We start from the raw sequence: 27,642 nt of genomic DNA, 5'->3' as shown, positions 1-27,642 counted from the left end.
CCCAAATGCCACTTTTTCTCATTTTTGCCAGAGTTGCTCTTTTTCCCTCCCTTTCTTTGATTTCTTTCTTGGATTTGCTCTGGGGTTGGCTTCCTTAAACCAAAATAACTCTCACAATGCATGGGGAGAGCGCTTCCTGTGGGTGAATGACATCTGTATGAAAAGACTGCAAAGCTGCCGATTTCTGTCCTTTGAAGACGCTTGTCAGCCAGTGCTGCGGTGGAGTGTCAGACGTCACACGGGGTGACTGTGGAGACGCCAACAACAGCTTTTTTTCCAGAAAGCCTTCAGCCCAAACTTTGGGCTCTCCGGGGACCCAGGAGCAGCATCCATTTTCTGAAGAGATTAAAGGCGATGCTGGTTGGAGCAGCTGGTATTTTCAACTGTGTTCCCAGCAGGGCCCTACAGCAGTTGCTTTGTAGCTCACCTGCTCTGCCTTTCCCAGTTCAACTCTGTTCCCTTCTTTCCTGACTTGTGTGCCTCCTCAGGGGTCTGGTAGCTCCAGGCAGACCCCTGAGAGGAGAGGAGAAGGGGTGCTGATGGTGCCGCCGTGGCTCTCCTGTGGGAGGGGAGGGGGGCGGAAATCTCACGATTAAGAACGTAGCTCTGGAGTCAGGCTCGGTCTGAGTTCAAATCCCAGCTCTCCCGTCCTGAGTGAGCCAACCCTGTCACTTCTCTGAGCCTCAGTTTTCCCATTTGTCCGGTGGGGTCGTTGGGCTTAGTGGAGACAGTACAGGTAAAGCACTTCCTTAGCGTGCTGCCTGGCACATCGTAAGTGCTCAGTCAGGGTTAGCTGCTGCTGCTCACTTCTCCAGATTCACCCTGGTTGACCTTCGCTAATGGCCCATCACCTCTCTTTAAGACTTCTTGCTTGATAACCCCTCAACCCCAAGGTTGGTCACAAGTAAAACCTGCTTTATTTATGGAGTGGTATTTTGTCCATGTGTGTTTGTGTTCCTGTCAAAAGCAAGTCCCCCAACCCCCCAGCCTCTTCATCCCTATACATTTTTTGTTTAATCCTTTGTCCATCTTTCTATCATAGTACAGTGCTGATTGCAGTATCTAATTTGGGGAATGGCAAACTTCCATGAGCACAGGGGCAGGCAGGTAACATCAGTGATGGATTCAGCTCTGGGTAAGCAGGAGGGAGGTTGGTAGGGGAGCCGGGGTGCCGGACAGCTGAGGATGTCTGGCCCCGCAGCAGGGAAATCAACTCGATTAAAACGCTGTACTGGACAGATGAAATACCCGACTGCTGGCTGGCTGTGGCCCAGACCTGGGTTGTACAATAGTTACATCCCCTCCCTACCCCCACCAAGACTGTGAGCTCCTTGAGGGCAGGGATGCCCTCACCTCCCCGCACTGCCACCCCAAGGGTCCCATGCTAGGGATGACATTGCAGGGGTCAGCAAATTTTGGATGAATAAACAAACGTATTTGCTGTTGACCTCATTCATGAAAGTAAGACATGTTCAACGTGGAAACTGTAGAGAGAACAAATAAGCAAAAAGGAGAAAATAAAAATCACCCGCTTCTGAGATAAATCTTTTAGCACGATTTCTTTAGACTTTTTGTAACAAACATACAGAAAAGGACATGGATCATATGTGTTCAGCTCAACGACTTGTCACAAACATGGAACCATCACTCAGATTAAGAAATAGAACATCCCTGTCCCCCACCCCAGAAGCCCCATCAAGCCCCTCCTGTCACTGCCAACCCACGCCCCAGGGGTGACCCATCCTGACTCCTAACAGCACTCGTTAGTTTTGCCTGTTTGCGAGCTTTATGTAAAAGGAATCACCTAGCATGTGCTCTTTTGTGTCTGGCTTCTTTCACCAACGTTATGTTCTTGAGGTTCACCCACGTTGTTGTGTGTAGCTGCAGTTCATTCATTCCTGTTCCCATCTAGCATTCTGCTGTGTGAGGAGACCACAATTTATTCATCCTCTCTCCAGTTGATGGGCATTTGGGTGGCTTCCAATTTGGGCCTCCTACCAACAGCACTTCTAGGAACACTGGTTCCCGTGTGTCTCTTGGGTGAACGGGTGCGTGTGTTTTTCTTGAGTATAAATCCGGGTTTCTTGATCTTGGCGCGGTTGACATTTAGGCCTGGATGGTTCTTTGTGGTAAGGGCTGTCCTGAGCATTGGAGGATGTGTAGCAGCATCCCTGGCCTCTGCCCACTAGGTGCCAGTAGCGTCCCCCAAGTTGTGACAGCCCAGAGGGTCCCCAGGGATTGCCCAGTGTCCCCTCAGGGGTAGACAAAATCGCCTCTGGTGGAGAGCCACAGTGTATATCAGGGAATGGATTACTCGGTTACAGGGAGTTATTTGCATAGCTTCGGGATAGTCTATGCCAGGTGTTTTTCCAGCGTGATTGTACCAGTTTGTACTTCTGCCAGCTGTGTGTGACCTTCTAACCATTTCTAATGCCCTTATTTATAATTTATATATAAATTTTATGGAATGAAATCAGGTGTAAGTATTATTTTACCTTTTGCTAGATTACATGGTCTAGTGTGTCTTTTATCTTTTATTCTTCCATAACAGAGCAGTAAAGTGATTAAATCCGTACTTAACACTGGAATCTGACTTCCTTTAGTTTAATCCGTGGCTCTGCCTCTCTAGCTGTGTGGCTTTGGCTGAGTGACTTCACCTCTGTGTGCCTCAGTTTTCTCTTCTGTCAAACAGGAACAGTAATGGTGCTGGCCTCTGTAATTTGGAGATCACATGAATTCATTAATGTGAGGCGTGTGGAAGAGGGCCTGGCATGTGCAAGTGCTGTGTTGACTGCTACTCTCCATCCGAGTGGCCATAGCTATTCTCTCATGTGGGTGAGTTGTGGTTTATGTCAGTAGTTCTTTGGTGTGGAATGGTAAATTGTCTTCAGTTTGGGCTGCCAGATTTTGCAAAAACTAAAAAATGATAATAATGCCTAGTTAAATTTGAATTTCAGATAAACAACAATTAATTTTAAATATAAGTATATCCCATGCAGTATTTGAGATTTTTATACTAAAAAATATTTGTTGTTTATCTGAATTCAACTTGATCCAGGTGTCCTGTATTTTATCTAGCTATCCTCTTAATTCCAGTTCTTTTCTCTTCTGAGCATCGCAGTGATGAGCATTCTGGAAGTTGCACCTTAGCACACAAACACGGTTTCCCAAACTTGGCTCCTCAGCTGAATCACCTAGGGGCTTGCTGAAGTGCCCAATCCTGCCCCCCACCCCAGATCTCTTAAAACTGAGTCCGGAAGGCTGGGTTGAGACTCTGAATTTTTAACCAAGGTCCCAGGTGACTCAGAGCCAAGACTTCAGGGTGAACTCGTACTCTGCTGTGTTTGTGATGTGCTGTGTGGAAGGTGGGGCAGGGAAAACTCTTCCCTGCTGCTCCCTGCCTCGTCACTTCTCTCCTGTGGATGAAGATAAGGGTTGGCCTTGACTGGCCTTTCCTGGGACACCTCTGCTCAAGGCCTCCAACCTGGGCAGGGGACTGCGGGGGGAGTCTCTACTTCCGGCTGCCCCTCAGCCCAGCTCAGAGCCCACCCCAGCTTTACAGGAGGCGGCGCTGAACTTTGGCAGCGGGAGAGAAAGGTGGGGGCAGTGGGCACCAGGACCAGCTGCATTGATTTATTTCTGCACTTCTTGGAAGCCCTGTCATGAGGAAAACAGGCGGCGGGTAAACAGTAGACGGCAGCCTCAGCAGCAGGGAGGGCCTGGCTGGCCTGAGAGCTTGTCTCAGCTCAGAGTGTCTGCCAGGTTCCGACTGTCGCTGTTGGGGGCACAGTGCCCCTTGGGTCCAGGCCTGTGGCCTCCTGAGACTCCACCATCTGGCCAGGTAAGGTCCAGCCTGGCCAAGGGGCAGGGCCTGGACTCAGAACTGTACCCCTCGCTATGTCCCTGCCTGACCAGAGCCTCAGGGACTCATGGTCCATTCATTCCGTTCCCGTGGGCCTTCAGAGGCTGCCAGTCCAGGCCTGAGGGCAGGAGGAGATGTCCTCCAGCAGCTCCTGTCCCCGCCCTTAGCCTGGCCTGCAGCAGCTGCTCTCCCCAACTTTGGAGGATAGATCTGATTTCTCTTTCATCCCAGCTGCTGTTAGGCACCCCGGAGCCACTAGGCCGCAGCCAGCTGGGCAGGCCGACCCTGTCTGCCAACTCAAAGCCACGAAATTACAGCCCAGACAAGATCAGTGTGATCATGTCCCGGGGCCTTCAGGGGATGCTTTTGCTTTGAGAAGAGGTCAGAAGGGGCCTCAGATTTATAAATATATTATTATTTAAGAGAGGATTCCTGGTGGTCTGTAAGAGTTGGTTGGCTGGGGAGACAGCCTCTCTCTGACCTCCTGCATGCTCTCAGGGGCAGAGCCGAAGTGTCCAGGCTGCTTAGGCTGGTGTGGGCCAGGTGCTTCCTCTAGCAACAAGGGAGTCTTCAGAGTTTGGGTCTGGGTTTGGGGAGGGAGGTGTTCACCTTCCTTGTCCGTCCATTTGGTGCTGACAGCTTGTGCTGGGCACAGACATTTTCTGGGAAAGAACTCATCAAGCAAATATGTTTAATTAGTGCTTTTTCTTTCTTTCTTTAAGTGCTTGTTATAGCCTGGACATTGTTCTAAAGACTGAGGGAATAGTATTGTTACCAAGCCAGATGGGGGCCTTGTCTTCTGGAGTTTACAGTTTTCATGACTTATCCTTGTTGCTTAGGAATCAGACAGGTGGAGTGACTTGCCCAGGGTCACTCTGCAAGAGGCGCCTGCCACGCTCAAGTCTCACTAGAAAATGAACAAAATAATCACTTGATCAAGTAGAATACTGAGTCTGAAGAATAATGATGATGATGATAATAACCAGCATTAATTGAGGGTTTACTATGTGTCAGGAACTGTGCTAATAAGTGAGTTTAGTTCCATGAGATCCATATTACAATCATCCCATTTTTTAGAAGTTGTGAAAGCTGAGGTTCAGAGAGGTGAATTCACTTTCCCGAAGTCACATAGCCAGCAAGTGGCAGAGCTGGAATTTGAACCCAGGACCTGGGCCTTCAAGCTTAAACACATTGTATAGGTACTTTCTGGGGTTCCCACTAAAGCCTGGTGTGCTGGAGAGGAAAGTCACAATCATTATTTTTATGATGGTTCAGCATTTGGGTTGGGATAGTGCAGTTGAGGAGGGTACTGATTTTCCACCAACTTTATCATATACTCCTCCAAGGAGTGCAGAACACCTGGCATAATAATAGCAATAATATTAACAACAAAAACAACAGATGCCGTTCGATGAGCATTTGAGTAATTCCCATGGGCCTCCCATACAAAGATTACCTTAAAATACATAGCTGAATTTAAAATACATAGCTGTTTTGTTATTCCCATATGATGGATGAGAAAACCAAGGCTGAGAGAGATTGAGTCACTTTCTCAAGCTCACGTAGCCAGGAAGTGCAGAGCCGGGATTTGAACCCTGTTTGCCTGCACAGCCCACAGAGCCTTGCTGGTTCTCCCAGCGACTGCTCCAAGGAGCCCATGATGGCATCTACACTCCTCGGGATCTCCTTGTTCGGAACAAGGAAGTGACTTGCCTCGGTCCCCTTTATCACTTGGCAGACGGTCCAGATTTCTTATCCCAGTTTCCCGTCTCCTTCCACCCCTGCCTGAGACTCTTACATTTTCCCTCCTAAATCCCTGTTTCTAATCAGTTCAGCTGTGGAAGACGGGCCCCCCAATAATGCCAAGTACAGCCTTTGCTGCCACTGGATTTCCTGCTTGCTTAGCAGGATGGAAACTTTGGCGTGGGTATGTGTCCTTTTAAAAAATCCTTTATTTGCTCTGCTCTTGTTTTTATAAGATATGACTCTTAATGAGGCTTTAATTCAAGGTCAAAGAGTCCAGAAGTTGGCAGAAAGCCCGTGGCCCCTCTGGGTCCCGCCAGACACATAAACAGCCAATGGCTGGCTTTTTTCATCTCCTCTTTTAAACAGTCCCATTGCAACAGAGCTCTTCCTTGCATGAGGAGGTAAAATATTTGAACTGACTGTATTGCCTGTTCCTAACTGTTTGCAAAATGCACCCAGGCTCCCCCTTGTCTTTGTTTATTTTTTCCTTTTCTGTAGTTCAAAGAAAATAATTTATTAACTTGAGATTTAGGGATAATGTCGTTCCCCAGCCCTGCAGCTCCCTGAGGCCTGGGCCAGCCTGCCTTCCCTACTTAGGAAGTTGAGACAGGCTTTTCCGTCTAAGGCATAGCCATGGCAGAGCCCAGGTAGACAGGGGTAATGTATTCACAGTCATGATACGAAAACCCTGAGTGTCTGGAACCCAGCCTCCAGGGACCAATGGGGCCACGCCATTGACCTGCACCCCCTGGACTGCGCCCTCGTCTAAATCCATCAGGCTCGCCAGCCCTGGTCTTGGACCACTGAATAATTTATGGTCCCGCGGAGCGGCGAGCAGCGGGTCACCGGAGTTCATGGGTTAATAACAGGTTTGGTTTTCGATGTCAGCAGCTCTCTTGATAACGTATGAAAGAATCCTATTCTGTTGATTAGATTTTGAAATGGATCAATTTTTAATCAGCCAAACACCTGACTCACTCAATAAGAGCAGCATTGTGGAGACAGGATGGAGGCCGGCTTTATTTACAAGAGTGTTTGTTTTTGGGGGGCCATAAGCAAATTCCTACCCTGATCCCTCCTCCTGGAAGAAATTGACCAGATTATCTCCCACCTCAAATGGCAGTGTTTGATTCACCTTCTGATTAGTTGGGAAATCCATGGATCTGTTTAAGAGATACGAACAGCAGCTAAAGGTTTGATTTAGTCATCCATGGTTATTGATGGAAAAAGCATTTATTTGCCAATGGAGAAATTTTGCTTAATGTAACGGCACAGAAGAAGGGAGGAGACAAAGGGAGTCCCGGTGATAGCCAGGGGGTGGCAAAGGCATTTTACCACCAGGGGGGGCTGGGATTTCTAGCCCTGTCCTCTGAGATTTTCAAAACTATGGTGTGGAAGTGGGCCAGTGAGCAGGTTGAATGCATGGAAGGTTCATTATGGAGGGTATTGCTTCTGATCATTTTATTTATTCATTCAACAAACAGTTGAGCCCACACTGTGTGCCAGGCACTGCGTTGGGCATCAGGGATGAAGCTGTTTTTGACAGAGACAAGATTCCTGCCCACATAGAGTATACATTCTGGTCTGTGGGAGGCAGGCAGGGAAGGAAAAACAAGGCATATAATTTTAAAGCATGCAAAGTCTTGTGAGGAAGCTCTGAGGGAAAATAACAAGATCATTTCATTTCAGTGGTGATCAAGGAAGATCTGAGTAAAGAGAAATGGGAAGAGAGCACCAGGTAGGAGGCGGGCAGCAAGGGTTAAGGTCTGGAGGCTGGCGTGCTAGAGGAGCCAGGTAAGGCCAGGTGGCAGATGAGTGGGTGACAAGAGGGAGAGAGATGGAAGAGGAGTCTGGGCAGGTAAACAGGGGCTGGCTTAGGTGGGAGGAGGACTGGGTTTATCTGCAGTGCCATGGGGAGCCCCAGAACGGTTCTGAGCAGAGGAGTGGCTTGTTCAAGTTTTGCATTAGAAAAGGTCACTCTGAGGAGAGTGGGCTGTAGGAAATGGGAGACTTGTGCTGAGGGGTCTACTGTACCACCCAGTAAGTGGTGATGAGGGTGTGGACCAGGGACACAGGGTAGAGTGGGGAGAAGGGGGACAGATTCAGCAGTTCTGGTCTGTGGCCAGGTGGCTAAGGAAGAGGATGTAGTGCTTGGGCCAGCTGGGGCCCTGGCCTGGCCTCATGAGGGCTGTAGCCCCAAGCCGGCAGTGGCCTGGTCCCAGGGGGGTGGAGGGATTCTTTGTGGCAGAACCCTGCTTGTCTTTGGTCTGGTCTTCCAGACTTTTCCTGAGACTGCAAGAGGTAGAAGCAGGGTGGTACGGAGGTTGGGGACTTGGTCTGTGAAGTCAGATAGATACGGGGGCTTCCAGTCTCAGCACTGCCTTTTGCAAGCTGGTGACCTCAGACAAATTGCTCTTTGCACATAAAAGCAAGTGAGAATAATTGTTGGTATAGAACTTTCTAGAAGGACTCATAAGAAACTGCCAACAGTGGTTGGTTTCCCCTGGCAGGGGGACATGGGCTGGGTGGGAGATTGACTTTCTCCTCTGTACCCTTTTGTAGCCTCTGAATTTATGCCACAGGCATATGTTACCTGGTCAGAACTGTCCATACCGCTTGTGATGTGCTGTGACATTCACCAGGATGGACTTGCAGTGGCATTTGGAGCAAGGACTGGTTTTACCGCCTCTGTTGTATAGACGAGGCTCAGAAAGGGCCTGTCACTTGCCTACGATCACATAGCTATGCCTGGTGGCTCCAGCCCCTTCTCAGGCCCCAACCCGTCTTTCCAGCTCAGCTCATCTTACCTGTTGCTGTTAGTTGAGGTTGTGGACTTGCTGGGTCTCTTTGAGAAGCTGGATTTTCCCAGCACAAGTAGCAATCTCTCATTCCCCAGTGATCTGCTCCAGGAACCATCGATTGGGCAGCTTTATTTATTAGCTTAACCGTTGCACATCCCTCAGCGACACTGTTCTTGTGCCTGCATTGTTGGGGAGGCAGAAGGGCCTGCATGCACACCTGTGTGTGTGCACAGGCCTGGGAGTGTCCACGTGGACTCAGGACTGTGTGGGAGGAAGCCCACCTCACTTCCCAGCTCTCCTTGGTGACAGGCACACTCTCACAAGCATCTTAATTTAGGCGTGGCACAAGTAATTGCTCGCTGAGGGATCTCAGTGGAAAAAGAACTATCTGATTTAGTGTCAGAAGTCCTTGATGCTAGTCCTGGTGCATGCACTTGCTTGCTGTGTGACCTTGAGTTAAGTCTGTTTTCTGGGCCTCTGTTCTGCATCTGTAAAATGGGAATAATGATGATCTCTAGCCTTCTCCTTGTTGCTTTTCTCTCTTTTCTTACATGTCGGCATAGCTTGCTCCTTCACTTTTGTCTTTACTCAAAAGTTACCTTCTCAGGGAAGCTTTCTCTGGCCACCCTAACTAAAATTTCACAGCACACACACCCTATTCTTCTTTTCCACGCTATATTTTTTTTCTTTCTTAGCACTTAACGTGATTGATCATATTATAGCTTTTAACCGTTTACTTGTTTACTGATTTCTCCCATTAAAATAGCTGCCCCAGCAGGGCAGAGATTTTTGTCTGTTCTGCTTGCTGCTGTCTTCCTAGCACCTAAAATGGAGCTTGACACATAGTAGGTGCTCATCAAATATCTGTTGAGGGAATGAATGAAATAAATCAATGTAAGACACTCAGAACAGTGCCTGGTACATAGTAAGCACTCAGCAAACTACTGGTAAGTTTTTCTGAGCTTTAGTTTCCTCACTTTATTTATTTTTTAAAATTTATTTCTTTTTGGCTGCATTGGGTCCTTCGTTGCTGCACGTGGGCTTTCTCTATTTGTGGCGAGCAGGGGCTACTCTTTGTTGCGGTGCGCGGGCTTCTCATCGCGGTGGCTTTTCTTGTTGCGGAGCGCGGTCTCTAGGCACGCGGGCCTCAGTAGTTGTGGTATGCGGGCTCAGTAGTTGTGGCTTGTGGGCTCTAGAGCGCAGGCTCAGTAGTTGTGGCTCACCGGCTTAGTTGCTCCGCAGCATGTGAGATCTTCCCCGACCAGGGTTCCAACCCGTGTCGCCTGCATTCTTAATCACTGCCCCACCAGGGAAGCCCTTCCTCACTTTTAAAATGGAAATACTGTTGATAGTAGCTATCATAGAGTTGCTGTGAAGATTCAGTACTGTGGATGTTGAGTTCTTGGTACAGCTCCCAACACAGTAATTCTTCAAAAAATAGGAGCTATTTTAGTTATAAGTACAAAATGAATAATAAAGACCCCCTGGTTATGGCAGCATTTTTGAGAAATGGAGTTAGTATCTGGGACCCAGGGACCAGCTGTAGCCACCCTGTCAGGACTGGTGAGTCCTGATTAGCTACTGCAGTTGTGGAGCACGGTCCTCTAGTTTGCCTTTGACTACCGTCTACCCAGAGCGTCTAGCCAAGGTTTGCAAATAACCCCTGGATTCCAGCTTTCTCAAGGTGTGTCTCAAATCGTTCCAAGAGAAGTTCATTTAATTTTGTTTTCATTTTTTAAAAAAGTATGGGAAGTGTTTTTAAGAAGAGAAAGACCAGTTGATATTTTTTGTCCCAGGGAAACATCCTCAGCACATTGTTATATGGATAAAAACTGGAGCTGAGCAGCACACAGTGTGTAATTTTTGTAAATCAGACAAGCAGTGAGCAGCACATAGTGTGTAATTTTTGTAAATCAGACAAGCAGAGCCTCCCCGGACAGGTGAATGAGATTTGTTCATTGGCCTAGACCTGGGTCTCGACCTTCATCCCTAGAGTCTGGGAGGAAACCCATCCAAGACTCTTAATTGCAAGCAACAGAAAGCGACTCAGCCTCCCACCAAGACTCATGTAAGGAGGGGCTTCTCCACCCACAAGAAGGAGATTCTGACGCTAGCTTGCCAAAAAAGCAGATGTTTATGGCAGCTGGAAGGGATTGGTATGGGATGGGATAGAGATCCCCAAATGAAAATGAGAAACGGTTGCTAGATGCAGCCGGAATTCATGTTGGGGTGGAGGTCGGTCGCTGTGTAGCCTGAGGCAGATGCAAAAGCATCTGGGACTTTTCAGTGTCCTCTGACAAGCTTTCACCTTCTGGTGATGTATCTCTGTCCCCTGGGGGCTTATGTCCAAAACCTTACGACCACTTTCCTGAGAGTGGGGCAGGCCAGAAGTTCTGAGTAACTTTCGGGAACAGCACTCAGTCTCAGGAGGTGGTGTATACATACTGCAGCTCCCTCACCTCTGAGTGGAAGAGTTCCTGCATCTCTTTTTCATTTTCTTTGGGTGGTGGAGATTATAGGCGACTTTTGTGTTTGGCTTTCTTAAGGAGGTTTTTAGGTTTTCAGCTTTGAGAATGTTTTATCTTGTCATTTGAAATCAACTGCAGAAGAGCAAGACTGGGACTTCCTTGGTGGTCCAGCGGTAAAGAATCCACCTTCCAATGCAGGGGACGCGGGTTCGATTCCTGGTCGGGGAACTAAGATCCCACATGCAGTGAAGCCCTCATGCCACAGCTAGAGAGAAGCCTGGCGCCACAACGAAAGATCCCACCTGCCACAACTAAGACCCAACGCAGCCAAAATAAATTAAAAAAAAAAAAAAGAGCAGGACTTCCCCCAGGCAGGTTGGGGGGTGTCTGTGCAGGGACAGCAGGTAGCTTGGTAGCATCTTTGTCTCTGCTCACATTGTGGACAGAGCATTTCAGGCTTCTGCATCGAGCTGAGATGAAGGGAAAAGAGAGAAAGTGGAAATCACAGTACATTATACATTATAGGGTGAAACTAAAGGGATTGGAATCAGTCCAAATAAAAGGCTGATGACCTGAACTGGTTGCATTTGGGACATTTCTGGATTTGAAACTTCAGTGGGCAGAGGTGTTTGAGCACCTCCTATATACCAGCTACTGTGTTGGGTACTTTGGTGGGGAGAAATGAGTGAGACCAGGTTTCCCAAAGAGTCTTAGAGAACCCACAAACAGTAGTGACTGGAATGGACAGGGCTAGCAGGTGGCCCAGGGGAAATTAAAGCCCAGGGCATGGGCACAGAGGAGAGACAGAGGTTAGATCATCCAAGGATCCTGGGAACATTTAATACACGCCTTGAAAGCTGGAAGACTTGACAGGCTGACAGATGGAGGAGAGTACAACATGGGCAAGGGCCCCGGGGTTGGATGACTAGGGTCAAGCCTGGGAAGCACTGTGCAGGCCAGCTTGGTTTGTGTGTGAAAGAGAGATGTGGGAATTAGGTTGGGAGAATGCAGGATCCTGAAGGTCATGAAGGGACCTTGCTGGATAGCTTGGTAGGCCATAGGGAGCTATAGAAGGTGTTTGAGCACCTTGCGAGTGAGATATTTGGAGCTGTGCTTGAAAGATCCTTTTATCACAATGTTTCTCAGCCTCCACACTATGGACATTTTGGGCCATTTGGTTGTGGGAAGATGTCCTATGCATTGTAGGATGTTAAGCAGCATCCCTGGCCTCTACCCACTGAATTGCCAGCTGCCTCCACCCTAAGTGTGACAATCAATAATGTCTCCAGATATTGCCAAATATCCCCTGGGGGACACAGTCACCCCTAGCTGAGAACCATTGTGTCAGACTGGGTGGGAGCACGGAGCAGCCAACATGCAGGTGAATAGTGATTCAGCCCAGAAGTAGGGCAGGAATGAGGAAGGAGGGTGCAGGTGCGAGAGGCCTTTGAGAGCAAGGACCAGGAGGCCAGGGATCAGAAGGTCAAGGAGCCTGTGGAGAGAGATGTTGGAGCCTGGACTTTCAGGAGCCAGAGTCCAAGGCCCAGGGCCTGACAGGTCCATGGGACTGGGAGCAGATGGGAAAGGAAGCAGAACCCTTTGGGGTGAAGGGCGCTGGGGGACCCCAGGGTCATTGCATCTTGTGGTGTCTCCAGGGCTTGACACAAAGTGGGTCCTTGGTAAGGGGGAGATGTTTTTGAATGAATGAATGAGTTAATGAATGAGCCAAATAGGAGGCATTTGTTTTAAAAAAGACTGAGGTTCAAGTGAGAGCTAAGAGACCATTTTCTGTGCCATTTAATGAGCATCTACTATGTGCACACAGGTGCACCCTGGGCACCTATAATACCTGTGATCTCATGGAAATTATAGCATGGAGGAGGAGGGGGCACTGAACAAGAAAATGGCAGATAATATATGTTTACAGATGGTTCTCAGTGCCAAGAAAGGGAATTCGTGCGTTGGGAGCCAAGTTTGAGAGGAGAGGTCCAGCAACCAGTCAAGGGCTGCCATCCACAGGGCGGTCCACGTTTGGTCCAGAGAACACGCTCATTCAAGGTGACTTTGGTAGGGGCGGGTGACAGGCCACCCCTTGGCACAGAAGAACAGCGAGAGCAGACCAGACAACAGGGCAATTTCCTTGAATATTGGGGTGGGGGTAATCAGGGAAGGCATCTTTGAGGAGGTGACATTTGAGCCAGGAATGGAAGATTGAGTAGACCTTTGCAAGGGGAAGTGCAAGGGAACAGCAAAGGCATCATGGCTGTGCTCAGTAGAGATCAGGGTTTATGGAGCAGATGGAGCCTTGACTCATCTCCTTAAACCTTACAAATATGCAAAATTTCCTTCCTGGCCTTCAATAGTGAGGACCTAATTGGTGGGGTTGGGTGGGGTGGGGTGGTTGGTGGCTTCTGGGGTTGTGGGCATTCTCACAACCCTGTGACTTAAAGGTTTTCTGCTCTCTTTTCTCCTATTCCTGCCCATTCCCTGTTTCCAGGGGAGCAGGATGGGTGGACTCACAGATGCCCAGACCCCCCCCCCCATACCTTAGCAGTTTGGCAACCTGTGGATATTTTGTGAGTGTGAATTTTAGTTTCTTCAGTGCATCACTCGATAGAGCAAACTTAACTTTTTCTTCTTTTTTTTTTAAGGCCAATTAAAAAACATTTTTTTTTTTTTTCCAGATCAGGCCACCAGCTATTACGGAAATAGTAAACAGGAGTTAGTGCCAGGGCATAAGTGGTGGGTTTTAATTAGAACATTAAAGTATTTTAACGCTTACACTTTATATTTTTGCGAACTTGATTATATAGCATTTTAAATACCTGTGAATGTTTTAAGGACTCTCGGCAATGAATTATTTGCAGTTTCACAGGAAACTTCTATTTTAAAAGCAAAATGGTATAAGAGTGGCTCTGAAGGCTTGGCAGCAGTGGCTGCACTGTATAATGAGGAACCACGTGGTGGGTGGGTTGGCAGATGGCCCGCTGGGCCCGCCATCACCCAAGCTCCCCGGTGACCCCGTTTTGGAGAGGCTCCTGCTGTGTGCCAAGGATTTAGGGAGGCCTCAGGGTCCGGCTAGGGTCCCCACGCCCCACCCGCCCCCAAGTCCTGAGGATTCTTCTTCTGGAATGCGGCTGACAGGTGTCTCTTGGTCTTTTCCACTTTCTGCCACTGAAGCATCTTCAGGGGGCTCCCAGCTTCAGCTTTTACCTGCTCTGCGCTTCTCCCCACCCAAAATCACAAATCAGTCTCATTGCCCAGTGGCTCAGAAGCTTCCCAGGGGAAAGTCAATGTCCACATCAGAGTCACCAGCCCATGGGCAGTCAGACCTAGCCCCATCTTTTCCTCATTCCACCACAGCGCAGACACACAGGCCTTCTCATCATCTTTCTATCTCTTAATGTTTATTGAGCATCTGCTATGTGCCAAGCATTGTTCTAGACACTAGTGATTCCCAGCCTTCATGGAGCTGCCCTGCTAGACAGGGGAGACAGGTGTTAGAGAAACAAATGTATACCAGGTGAGAGGAGGGGAGGAAAAGTAAAACAGGGCAGAGGATGGGGATGGTGGGGGGTGCTGTTTATGATGGGGGGAATTAAGACAGGTTTCTCTCAAGAGGTGACATTTAAAGGCCTGAATGAAATGAGGGAGCAAGCCAGTGGTGTGCTGGAGTTGGCTTGCACAGGCTCACGAGAGCCAGTTGCACCCATCTCTTCCCAGATCCTTGTTTAGTGATACCTGGTTGGTAGCTTGAAATCAGCCAGGGTGGAAGTGTTTACACCCCAGAAATTGGCAAATGCCACAAATTCGAGCTTTCTTCCCAGAGATCTGGTTGTTACGCATTTACCAGCACACATCTGGAACGGGTCGTGCAGAAAGCCGTGGGAGGGGGTTCTGGGCATTCCCTGAAGGGGAAATGTGTTTAGGAAGGCTTGAGGAACATCACAGAAGACAGTATGGATGGGACTGAGTAAGTGAGAAGGGGAACATGAAAGGAGATAAAGCTAGAGACTTCCCTAAATGCTTCTAGTTTCCGAACTCCTCTAAGCTTGTTTGTGCCCCAGGACCTGTGCACAAGCCATTCCTTCTGCCCAGGATGCTCTTCCCCTGGCTGGTTCCTTCAGCTCCTGTCTCCCCACAGAGAGGCCTTCTCTGACCATTTTTGCTAAAACACATTTTCCTCCTTTATTCTTCTGTCGGCACCCTTGGGTTGTCTTCCCAGCATTTATCTCAATTTGTAATTGTGTATTGGGTTTTTTATTGTGTTGGGGTCTATCTACCCCATTGAACTGTAAGGTCTTCTTGCTCCCTGCCGTCTTCCCACCTTCCAGCAAGGACCTGCACAAAACAGATGCTCAGTGCCTTTTTGTCAAATGAGTGAATGTGGATAGAAAGCCTTTCTGTGCCAAGCATTGTTTTGGGAGATGTCTTAACCGCATGAGATCAGAAATCGAGAAACAGAAGCAGCTGACAGAGAAGCCAGAGGTTGTGCCCAGCCTTATTCCAGCAGCATAATTCCTGGGTTCCTTTTGCTTAATCCAGAAGCAACACAGCACCATGTTGGGGCCTCTCTGAGAATGGGCAGTTATCGTCCCCTAGCTGCCAATCCCCTGTTGGTGAGCAAGAACAAGCTTTCTGCAGCTGCTGAAGACATTGGTGACTTTGGAGGTTAAATATTCTTATTATATCTTTGCTGGCATTTTTATTGTCACAAGAGCAGTGGATGTCAGGAGTTCAGGACTTGAGATGAAGTTTATTTCATGATGGAGAAAATGCTGAACCCACTGGTGTTTGGAATCGAGTGGCCAAAGGTGCACTGAGGACAGAAACATTTTGATCACAGGGAAGAGGTTCAGCTGACCTGATTATTTCTTTTTATAATGTTGAGAGCTTAGAACATATTGATTGAGGTGACCAGCATTTAGGTCTTTCATAGTTAATGAGGAACTGTCCAATTTATATTGGAAACTGTCACTGCCCGGGGCCTTTAATGAGGTGTGTGGTGCCCGGGAGAGGAAAACAGTTAACATCACAGAAGTGGGTGTGGAACCAAGAGAGGAAGAGCACTCCTTTTTTAGGTCATCAAATCACCTTCCTCTGTCCTTGAGGGTCCATATCTGCCCTTCTCAGCTGTATTCCCTTTGGCAAGTTGCTTAGCCTCTTGTAACCTCAGTTTCCTCTTCTGTAAAATGGGCTAGTAGTGCTGTTATCTCCGGGAGTAGTTTATGGTTTAGGAGGATTAAAAGTGATGATGCATGTGCAGTAAATTCTCAGAAAGTGTTGCTCACTGTTATTCAGGCTGTCAGGTGATGGTGTTGGTGCTTCCCAAGGCCTATGAAATGGGAACATGATAGGCTCGTTCCAGTATGACAAGGAGCTTCCTAAAGGAAACACCCTGAATGAAGAGTTGCCACAGAGTGTTCTGGCCCCTTGATTTCTCGCTTCATCTTGAGGCAGTGCAGGTTTCACCAGAAGATAATGTTTCTTCCTTGAGAAAAAGCACTCAAGTGCTTAGCACTTGACCTAGCTCATGGGAGCATCTGCTGATTTTATCATGAATCGGAGAACTGTATCCATTTCTGAGTGTATTGTTGTAGAGTGGACTTTGCTGTAAGCTGTCTGCACAGTTATTCAGTTTTGTATTACCTGAGAGGGCAGGGGCCTTTGTCAGCCTCGTTTTGCTGCTCTGTCCTTAACACTGAGAACAGCTCCTGCACATAGTAGGTGCTCAGTAAATCTTGGTTGAATGAATGAAATTATATGAATGTAGGGGTTTGAGAATGAAAGACCATATCCCAGAGAAATGGAAACTGAAGTTCACACAAAAATTTGCATGTGAATGTTCATAGCAGCGTTATTCATAAGAGCCCCAAAGTAGAACAACCCAGGCGTTCTTTAGCTGGTCACTGGTTGAACAAATTATGGTGCATCCATACCATGGAACACTACTCAGCAGTAAAAAGGAATGAACTATCAATACACTAACAACTTGGATGAATCTTGAAGGAATTATGCTGAGTAAAAAAAGCCAGTCTCAAAAAAGATGACATACTAGATGATTCCATTTATATAGCATTCTTGAGAAGACAGAGATGGAGAACAGATTAGGAATGGGAACAGGAAGGGAAGTAGGTGTGGTTATAAAAGGACAGTGTGAGGACCCTTATGGTGATGGAAATGTTCTGTATGTTGACTATGTCAGTGTCAGTATCTTGGTTGTGATTTTTTACTACAACTTTAAGTTATTACCAAGGGGAAAAGTAGCTGAAAAGTATGGGAGATCTCTCTGTATTCTTTGTTCTAATTGCATTGAATCTACAATTATCTCACAATAAGAAGTTCAATGTAAAAAAATGAGGGGCTGAAAGCACTTGATTAATTATGAGAGATACAGTGGGCTGAACCCCTACTCTGGTACAGTAACTCACGATTTCATAGCAGCTTCGTGAAGTAGATGGATGTGACGTCACCGTTTTACAGGGAAGGAAACGGGCTCAGAGAGGTTAAGGGACTTGTTTGAAGACTCACAGCTGGCAGGTGGTGGAGGTAGGACACAAACCTGCGAGTGTCTGGCCCCAAACCCTGAGTGCGTGCCTCTAGACATGCACCTCTGAGTTTCTGCGGGTTGGATGCTGGGCAGAGCCAGGAAGCTCGCTTCCCTCATGCACAGTCACATGATGTCTGACCACTTACTTGGGCCCTGTGGATGACCTCTTAAGTGACTGACAGCTCTGTAGGGGAGAGGTGGCTGAGAGTAAACGGAGGCTTCCCGCCTGGCTGCTCCTGAGTGACCTGCTGACCTCAGGAGTCATGAACCCCTCCGCACCCCACTCCTTTGCCTTACGCGAGGATGTTGCAGTATTGGTGTTATTATACCCGCGTTACAATTGGGAAGACTGAGGCACAGGATGGAAAAGGAACTGGGGTTGTTCCAGGTGGAGGTGTAGCCCTTCCCACCTCTAGCATCCTGTGGTGGTGATTATAGTTCCTTTGATTTGTCTTGCACAGCTGCTGTTTTCAAGGGCGTCTTCTGCCCCGTGACGCGGTGGTCAAGGGCACAGATTCTGCAGCAAGGTCCGGCAACGCTGAAGTGGAGTCCTTGCCTTGCACATCACCAGACTGTGAGCTGGGGCAAGTGATTTCTCTTTTCCAAGCCTCACTTTCCTCATCTGAGAAATGGGGAAAATAATGAGGACTAAATAAGAAAACATAACACACTGTAGGAAACAAAAACCACTGGCAGTATCTGAGGTCTAATTGGGAACTCTGATCTATCTGCCCTGAGGTTCAGAGCTCTGAGCAGAGTATGCCGAAAGGAGCAAAGCCCCCTTCCTGAATTATATGCCCTGACATGGCTCCTTGGGGCATGTGATCTCCTGGACCTGAGTTCTGCTTAGCTGTTGGTTTCCTGAGCAGGATGGCACATGCTATATTAAAGGACATCCAGGGGGCCCGGGAGGCTTTCTGCAGGAGGCAGCACCTAAGCTGAGAGCTGAAAGATGACTGGGCTTTTGCCAGGTGAGTGGGAAGCAGAGGATGGAAGGACATTTCAGGGAGAGGGAACAACAGGTACAAAGTCTCAGAGATTAGAGTGCACAGGTGCTTTGGGGGAACTGTAACCAGGATGATAATACTTTAACATTAAACGGGCATAAAGCAGAACCCAGTCACTCTGGCCCTCAGTATCTTTTTCTGTTAAGACAGCCCAGAGTAGGCTAGAGGGATCCCAGGGGGACTCATAGGTGGGTAAGGAATTGAACCTGCATCTTGAGGATGATGGGGAGCCATGGAGGGTTTTGAGCAAAGGAGTGGTGCAGATAGACTTATATTTGAGAAAAGTGGTTCTGGCAGCTGTGTGGAGTAGAGGGGGGCAGAGGCGAGCCTCCAAGTGGAGGGTACTGCAGCATCTTGGTGAGCGATCACTGGGGACTGGAGCAGAGTTGTGGGAGTGGACTTGGATAGAAGTGGATAGATTCAGGACATTGGTGAATGTCTGATGGGGAAGTGACAGAGCTTGGCAAGGGGCCAGATGAGGGGGCATTTTGGGCGAGCTGGATTTCTGACTTGGATTCTGGGCTGGGCCACTTGGGGGAGGCCCCTCTACCTCTCTGTTCCATGGTCTCCTCTGTAACATAGGGGTGATTTCCCACTTCCCCATCTCTTGGCATCCTTGGCTTCAGTGAGGGTCAAATGAAAAGCTCCCTGAGCCAGTGCCTTACAGGGAACAGCAAACCCCCTGAACCCCCACCCCCACCCAGAGCTCGTGAGTATTCCCAGGGGGACAAGGCCCCTGGTATTCAAGATAGAACTCTCTTGTTTAGTCCAGTGGTGTTTCAGAGGTGCCACAGTCTAATCTGCTTAACACAGATACCAACTACTGGTTTTGTTTCCTTTTCCTTGTAAAGACTAGTTTGGGGCTCTCTTCCCTTCTCTCGCTTATGTCACGGGAGGTGCTGAGAAACAGTGCCATCACCAAACTGAAGGTTCCAAAACAAGCATCAGCATTTATGGAGCTCCTACTGTGTGCCAAGGCCTCTCTGTATGTTACCGCCTTCTTTGTCTTCTGGGTTAGGGGCACGGGTGATGGAGTCCAACAAACTGGGGTCTGTGTCCGGCTGTGCCATGTCCTAGCTGACTGGAGCCACTTGCAGCCTCAATTTGCACACCAGTGTAAGGGGTCACTCTTTTAGACTCACCTCGGAAGGTTGCCAAAAGAGTCAGTGAATCCACTCCAGCCAGGGGCAGGGCGACTGGGTACAGTGCTGGAACAGAGAATGGCCTCGGTAAGAGGCAGCTGGCAATAAATAATTCTGGGAGGTTGGCCTCGGTGTTACTGTTCAGGGAGGGAAGTGATATTTACAGCACGAAAGCTGCCAAGACAAATTTCCTGACTCAGCCATGCCCTTTCCACGAAGGTCTGGAGGAGACACAGCTGGGGTCATTGCTGGCCAAGGTCAAGTGTAACCGGATGGCCTGTACTCCCTGTGCAGCCCCTCTAGTACAGGGGGAAACTCCATGGGGCCATTGAGGGGTACAGGATTGGGCCGCCTCATCTTGGTAGCCCAACTGACAGGGCCCGTTTTGATTTTTTACCCCAGCCAGCCTGGAACTTTCCCAAAGCCCAGACAATTGTCACCCATGGCTTTATGCATTTTTCATAGAATAGCATAATATTAGTTTCCTAGGGCTGCCATGACAAATTACCACCAGCTGGGGGGCTTAAAACAACAGAGATTTGTTGTCTCACGGTTCTGGAGGCCAGAAGTTCAAAATCAAGGTGTCAGCAGGGCCGCGCTCCCTCTGAAGGCTCTAAGGGAGGGTCCTTCCTTATCCCTTTCAGCTTTTGGTGGTGGCTGACAGTCCTTGGTGTTCCTTGGCTTGCAGCTGTGTCACTCCGATCTCAGCCTCCATTGTCACATGGCTGTCCTTTCTCTGTGTGTCCTCTCCTCTTCTTATAAGGACAATAGTCATTGGCTTTGGGGTTCACCGTAATCCAGTACGACCTCATCTTTCTAATTACATCTGCAAAGACCCTTTTTCCCAATCAGGTCATAATCGGAGGTTCTGGCTGTAGTCGGGACATGAATTTGTGTGTGGGCATGGCGAACGCTCTTCAGCTCAGTACAGACGTTTTCAGAAAATGCTGCAAGCACGTGTCCTTCTCACTCTGAGCTTTGTTAGGAGTTCTTTGGGGAAGTGGGAAGGGGGTGTGGGGATGACTCCCTCAACCGTGGGCAGGAAAAAGGGCTCCAAGTGTTAGTCTTAAATGCTGCCGGAAAAAACTGAGACTTGGGGTCTTTACTTCTTTTGAGAGGAGGAGCAGAGGCTGAGCTAAGGTCTGCGGTTGTTTGAGTTTCCTTGGTTTTTGAAAACTTGCTTTTCCCTGAGCCTCAGTTTTCCTCTCTGTAAATTGGGGATAATAACAGCACCTTCCCTTCGAGGTGGTCGTGAAGACATCACATAAGGATTTTAATGCTAGAGACTCGTGAGTCCAGGGTCTCATTGTTTGGACAGAGAATCTGGGACTGCGAGGACAGCCATGACTTGAAGTTACAAGCTTAGAATCAGGGCTGGATGTGGTGCTCCAAGAACAGTGCTCTCTCCTGTCAAATCCAGCCTGGGTTCCTGCCAGCAATTGGATAGGAGGGTCTGAGCCCTTTATCGTAAAACTAATGAATATGTATTTAGAAGCTAATCTTCACAGTGATCCTCTGCATTGGAGACTGCTGCCATCCCCATTTTACAGATAAGGAAACTGAGGCTCCAGGAGGTTTAAGTTACCTGCCCAAGGCCACGCAGCTGTAGGTGGTAGAGCTGAGATGTGAATGCAGTTATGTCCAAGTCCACTCCTCTGGTTCCGTCTCCCTTCCTTAAGCTCCTCCATGCCTCAGTTTCCCCATCTGTAAAGTGGCGTCTCCTCTGGGTTCCTGACTCCAGCAGAATTGTGCTGAGTACGAGACCCAGAGCGTTACATAACCCTGGTTTGCTCAGGAGGGTGTCTCAGCTTCCCTATCTCCTGTCCCACATACCACAGCCACTTGAGATTTTCACATAGACGGGAACTGTGTGTGGGGTGGTGAGCAAGTGAGAGAGAGAGAGAGAGTGTGTGTGTGTGTGTGTGTGTGTGTGTGTGTGTGTGTATTTGCAACAAATATTTTATAATAGACAAGCCTTGTCTGCCACTTCTAAAAGTAGTGGGGGGAAAAAAACCCACTTTGACAAAGTAAAAATAACCCAAAGCCTGAGTCACTGAAGTCACTGAACTCAGCCAGAAGTGGCTGCTCTGAGCTGTGGCTACTTCTGCTTGCCCAGAGGCAGTCAGTCAAGGGCCACAAGTTTGGGGGATGGACACCTGGGCTTTTAGGGGGAAAGTGCCAATAGTTAGTTTGTGGGTGTAATGCCTGTCCATCTATGGGTTTTTTTTTTTTCCTGCAGGAGGAAATGTCTCCTTAAAATGCTCCTTATTCTCTCTCTTAAAAGTGACTTGACAGTTGATAATTTTGCCCTAGTGACGGACACCTTAGAACTTTTATTTCTCGGAGGCCAAACATTGATGTTGTGTGAAATGGGAGCTTGGCGGAGCCTTTGTGCGGATCTCGAGCTTCCTGACAATTTTATTTACTGTGACTGTGATCTGCAGGAGCGAATTGATGTTTATCTGTAGTCATTCGCACCAGCGAGGAGGGGAAAAATGCATGACTGCACTTTCCTTGGAAGACTTGCAAGGCTGTTGAAATAAGTATCTAATAGCAAACTTTCAATAGCAGACAGGCAGCTTGATGGACATGGTACAGTGTATTATTAGCCATAAGCAGGCTTGATCTTTCCCCCATGTTTTAGGGGAAACTTTATAACCTTCTGGCCAAGGAATTCATGAGAACCAGGTATTTGAAGCTGAGCAAAATTATCCTGGCTGTTCCAGCGGCAGAATCGATAATTCCAAGAGACATACGAAAGAGGCGAAGCAGAGGCTCTGTCTGGGTCCCACGTGAGCTGCCCCAGCCTCCTTCTTGTGGCTGGGAGGTCAGGAGAAGGGGGGCCTGAGCTGGCAGGAGGAGGTGAGGGTCATGCCAGGAACCTGGCTTTTCCACCAGGAAAGTAACTTTTGCTGTTGCCTCCTGCTTGGAGGGTCTGTGGGGACAGGGAACAGGGATATGTGTCCTCCTGCTGGGCCCAGGTTACAGTGCCTGACCCTTTGGTGGCACCCACCATTTTAAGCGATAGAAAGGATTTATGTGATTGTCCAGCGAGTGTCTGTCTTGCCCCTCAGAACCAGAAGTTTTGTGCAGCCTGGAAAGCATCATGTTTAACCAGGAGGGCTCTCTTGATCTCTGGGAGAAGGTAGACTCTCTTTGTTATCAAGTCTCTCCTCAGTTCCCTACCTGACGCTTGCCGCCCTTGGGAGTGAGGGAACCTTCAGTGTCTGTCTTTCCCCCGTTAGCTGGTCACGTGCAAGGGTGCGGGGACTCATCGTGTTCCCTGCAGTCTCCCCAGCCACTCTCTGCAGTTTCCTAAAGGCTCAGCAACTGTTTGTTGAATGACTGGCATGGATTTTGCTGGGAAGGAAACAGCTGTGGCTAAGAGCATGAAGGTCAGGTACCTTGGGATCAAATTCTGGTCTGTTAACTGCCGTCTTCAAGCAAGTGGCTTGCCTTCTCTGGGTCTTTGTTTCCTAGTCTGTAAAATAGGAGAATGGAGGAAGTGCCTTCACCATTTTAAATGTTTCCTCGTTCGTAAAATAAGTGGAATGCTACCTCCCTGAAGGGCCATACTGAGGAGTAAATGAGAGAATGCTGGTGGAGGACCCAGCATAAGGTCCAGCATAAAGCTGGCGTTCAGTAAGTTAGAGCTGTTACTATTATTAATGTTTTATTGATATCACTGTTATTATTATTGCTCTCCATGACCCCAGGGAACTCAACCTGTTTTTCTGCTTTGAACACTATTGCCCCCTTTCAAGATCTTGAAGCCATAATAGGGGACACACTACTCCAGACCTGTGCAGAGTCAGGAAATGCTGGACTAAAGCGCTTGATACTGAAACTGGGCTGGAGGGAACTCCCCCACAAATCGTGGCGGCTCTGGTGGGTCTGTTCTGTGCTGGAGCCGTGAGCTGCCTCCAGGGTGCCGGACCTGAGCTCCCACCCCACCCTTTCCTCCAGCAAGGGTGCAGGGGCCAGGAAGTTTCACAACCCCCAAAGCCAAATAGAGCTAGCAGTGAATCAGGGGCAGGAGACAGTTTGAGGGGCTCGGCCACACCTGATGAGAGTGTCTCATGGATGAGTGACAGCCCCCGAATTAGCTGTGCCGCTGAGCCTCGCCTCACAGTGTGGAGAACCACGAGCTGCCTGACACTCAGAGCGTTCTCATCTCCAGAGCCAGAGCCTGGTGGACATTCCTGCAGCTGCCCAGAAGGTCCAAAGTGGAACCTCTCTGGGTATGGGGAGGTGGGACCATGGTCTCAAGTTCCCCAGCTGCCTGGGCCAAGGCTCTTTGTCCTCCCTGGGCTGCTCTCTTCCCTCTGGCCTTTCTTCCTGCTCTTCAGAAGCCAGCTGGGTTTGCCCAGAAGATCGCCGTGATGACCCTTATGCGTGGAGCAGAGTGGGAGGCCAGCCCCCATGTTGGGTACTCCCTGTGTGGGATCTCAGGAGCTTTTTTTTTTTTTTTTTTTGCGTTACGCGGGCCTCTCGCTGTTGTGGCCTCTCGCGTTGCGGAGCACAGGCTCCGGACGCGCAGACCCAGCGGCCATGGCTCACGGGCCCAGCCACTCCGCGGTATGTGGGATCTTCCCGGACCGGGGCACGAACCCGCGTCCCCTGCATCGGCAGGCGGGCTCTCAACCACTGCGCCACCAGGGAAGCCCCTCAGGAGCTTTTATTACTTACATTTTTGAGGTGAGGAAACCGAGGCTCAGAGAGATAAAGTCACTTGCCTGAGGCCACACAGCCTTCCTCTCACCTGTCCCTCTTCCCAGTTTAATTGAGTCTCCAGCCTCCTCTTTCCCTCCAGAAAGCAGGGGCAGCTCAGCCATTGGGCAGGTGTGTGAGTGGAGCTGGAATTGTCCAAGAGACCCAGCCAGACGAGGGTAGGTGTTGGCCTCAAGATAAAGTGTTAAGTCCTAAAAGTAGGGTCTTGCCAACGCATCTGGCAGAGCCCAGCACCCCTAGGGACCCTGTGCTGGGGGTCTTTCCTGTCCTTCCTCAGGGTCCCACTTGTCTTTAAAAGCACACATAGCCTACCTCATGCTAACCCTGTCCCGACTGCTGACGGGAGCCCAAGGAGGGTGATGTGGGAGCCTCAGACCTGTGTGGGTCCCCTGAGACCCACAAGGTAGCCTTGGAATGAAGACCCACATTGTTCTGGATGGATCACGTGCTCAGGTGCCCAGGTGCCTCTCTTGGGGTGGTGAGACTGTCATCGCCCCCACTTCCCGTGTCATTTCTGGTAGGAGGGCCTTCCCTCCACTGCTCACATGCTAATCCTCAAGCGTTCCACCTTCAGACTGGAGCATGGGGAGTTGCAGAGGAAGCTGAGGCATCTGGATCTTTCCTTTGGGCTTGATTTATTAGAAACAAACTAATACAAGAGCTTAGAGCAAGGCACCAGGCCACAGAGGGAGCTTGAAAAATATATTCATCACAGCAGTAATCACTAATACATATTAATGTGTCTACTCTGGGCCAGATCTGGGTAGCCTCTAGATAAATAAAATGGGACTCCTGCTCTCAAGAGGGTCACCAGGGAGAGAAGACCACCCATGACAGCACAAGATGAAGGTTTCTTCGGCACTGGGTGCTTGCTGTGCAGGGGCTTAGAGTCACGAGCTAGGAAGGAGCCTCAAAGAAACTCTTTGCCGCCAAGTCTGGAAAGATGTGTTTCCCAGGCAGGGAATTAGGGTTGACATTCCTTTACACCAGGGAACGGCATCAGATACAGGGAACAGCAGGGGCACTGGCACAGAGGAAGAGAACTGGGGACACTGGGGACTCATTCAGTTGGAGATCAAGGTCAGCTTGGAGCTGGTGGTGGATGTCAGATCAGGCAGGACCTCCTGGGCCACCACGTAGAGATTGGACTTTTCCTGGAGCCTCAGGGTGAGGACTTAGGGGTTTAATTTAGGGGTTTAATTCAGGAAGGCATGGAGAGGTTTGAGCCTGGAGTGGCAGTGACAGAAGCCAGTTACCTTTTGCAAGGAGCCCTCAGACCACCCTGGAGAGGAGGGATTGTGAGGGGGTAAGATCAGAGTCAGGGAGACCGGGAGGAGCTACTGCAGTCATCCAGACCTGTGTCGGGGGGAGGGGGGCCTGAGCCAGGCCGTGGCGTTGGGACTACCCAGTAGAGGACCGATGCAGGAAGATTCAAGAGGCCCCAGAGGGAGGGCTCTGAGGCTGCTGTGAGCCATCTGCTGACATTTCTCTTTTTCATCCCACATTTTAATGCTCGGGGCCGTGGAGCCTTGATTGCTAACATAGTAATGTGGAAACATTTGGGAATGGCTGGAGGGGGCTGTACCCCCAGCCCCAGGGCAGAGCGGATAAGAGCTGCCAGCGAGCCAGAGCCAATGTCACATCCTCTCTCTAGCAAGGACTTACTTAAGTCTCCCTCTCCTGGTTTCTGTCTTTGGATGTAGAGGAGGAAGAGTGTGAGCCATGGTGCTTCAGCCAGCACGAGCTCTGTGTTCATTTACTCACTCAGCAGCCACCTATTGGGCTAATGCTGTGCCCGGTGCAGGGAGACCTGGAGGGACACAGCAGACTGCCCCCTGCGCTTGGGGAGTCCCTAGTCCCCATAGCTACTGGAGACAGACCCAGGGACAGGTGGGTGGAACCAGCTTGGGAAGAGCTGTCCCTTAAGCGGGGAGCCCAGGCGCCCGTGGGAGCTGAGGAGAGGTGCTCAACACAGTCTGGGAGGCCTAGGAAACTTCTGGAAGGAGGCCACCTACATTATAGCTCAGTGAAGGCAGGAACTGGGTTGCCCCCTTCAACATGGGATCCCTGGGCCCCCAACAATATGGTATGGAGTGACTTGGAAGCTGAGATCTGAAGGATCACCGGGTACAGCTCTGGCAAAGAGACGGGAAAGTGTTCTAGGAGGAGGGAACGGCTTGGGCAAAGGCTCGGAGGTGGCTTTGCAGAAATCACTTGTTCAGAGTACCTGGGACCTTAAGGGTGAGCAGGATGGGGCAAGAGCTGAGGCTGGAGGCTGTCTTTTGGGTCTAGGCCTCTGAGCTCATAAAAATAGCTCACTGTCTTTCACAAACTAGCCTGTGGTTTCCCTTCTCCCTTAAGTCCTTGCCAAGCCTGGAAATCCAGATTGAGTCACTGCTGGGAGGTGCGAGGTGAGGCTCGAGTTTTCAGGCAGGGCGAGTTGTGGGGTGGGAGGTGGAGGACGGTGCCCCAGTTCACACCGAGCCCCCCATTTGTCAGGGGGCATAGCCATCATTTGAAAGCTGCCTTCCTAGTGTGTGGTGCTTATGTTGGATGGCACGACTGGATCTGCAGGGATCCCGGCTGGAGCGAGACAGACTTCTCCTGAGGAAGTTTGGGGGTATATCTCTTTGCTTTATTGGGTGTAGCATCAGTAGGATTCTGCAAGGATGATGTAAAATAAAAGCCAGGTGGCCAGCAGGCCCCTGGGTCAGCACCCCTCGTGCCGGGTGACCCTGTAGGCTTAGGGCGTAAGGCCTGGGACCCTGTGTCCGTCCCCTTGCTGCCCAGTGCGGTGGGGCCGGCGGGTGGCCCAGCAGGCGAGGTACCGTCTGGCTGGATGGAGAGCCAAAGAGGTAATGCTAATGTCTTTTAAAATTAGAATGAAAATGTTTATTGCAGAGAGCAGAACCTGCGTCAGCGCGGAGTCCTGTGGGAAGGGGACTGCTTTATTGCAGCCTTTCGGCTTTATTTTTGCACATTCGCTCTTTACTTGCCGGTGGTGCTGTGTGACAGGCCCTTGGAGTGGGCTCAGGCTGCCGGGCTGGGGCTGGAAAGACGGCGCTGCTGCCTGTGTCTGGACGCCCCTGCCCAGGGTAAGCACCAGGACCTGCCATCGGTGGGGAGGACCTGTGGGCATCGGAGCAGGAGGCTGTGACTGTGTATGTGTCCCTGTGCCCTTATATGCGTCCAGCCAGATGTGTGTGGCAGGTGTGGGTCTCCGTATGTCTTTTTCTACGTGCATTACGGCTTTGCGGGGGCTGTCCACATGCGAGACTGGGTGTGACTCTTTGTGTGTGTGTCTTTCTGTGTTGCCCTTGTGCCTTTGGGAGGTG

The 27,642-nt window shown here is 49.6% G+C and overlaps 1 protein-coding gene across 10 annotated transcripts in view; it reads left to right on the top strand.

Moving 5' to 3' along the window:
• Positions 1-27,642, top strand: part of CUX2 (cut like homeobox 2) — a 271,019-nt gene that overhangs the window by 31,277 nt on the left and 212,100 nt on the right. For 3 of the 10 annotated variants that reach the window (XM_067015970.1, XM_067015969.1, XM_067015981.1), the window contains exon 1: positions 27,181-27,402. The exons of 3 other annotated variants lie outside the window; for them this stretch is intronic. In XM_067015970.1, the coding sequence (XP_066872071.1) occupies positions 27,190-27,402 (213 nt within the window). In that variant the 5' untranslated portion in view covers positions 27,181-27,189. 4 more of the 10 variants (XM_067015977.1, XM_067015975.1, XM_067015973.1 and 1 more) reach the window with 2 other exon arrangements.

Source organism: Kogia breviceps, chromosome 15 (genome assembly GCF_026419965.1).
Source record: "Kogia breviceps isolate mKogBre1 chromosome 15, mKogBre1 haplotype 1, whole genome shotgun sequence".
Taxonomy (NCBI): domain Eukaryota; kingdom Metazoa; phylum Chordata; class Mammalia; order Artiodactyla; family Physeteridae; genus Kogia; species Kogia breviceps.
This window is presented reverse-complemented; position numbering and strand designations above follow the sequence as displayed.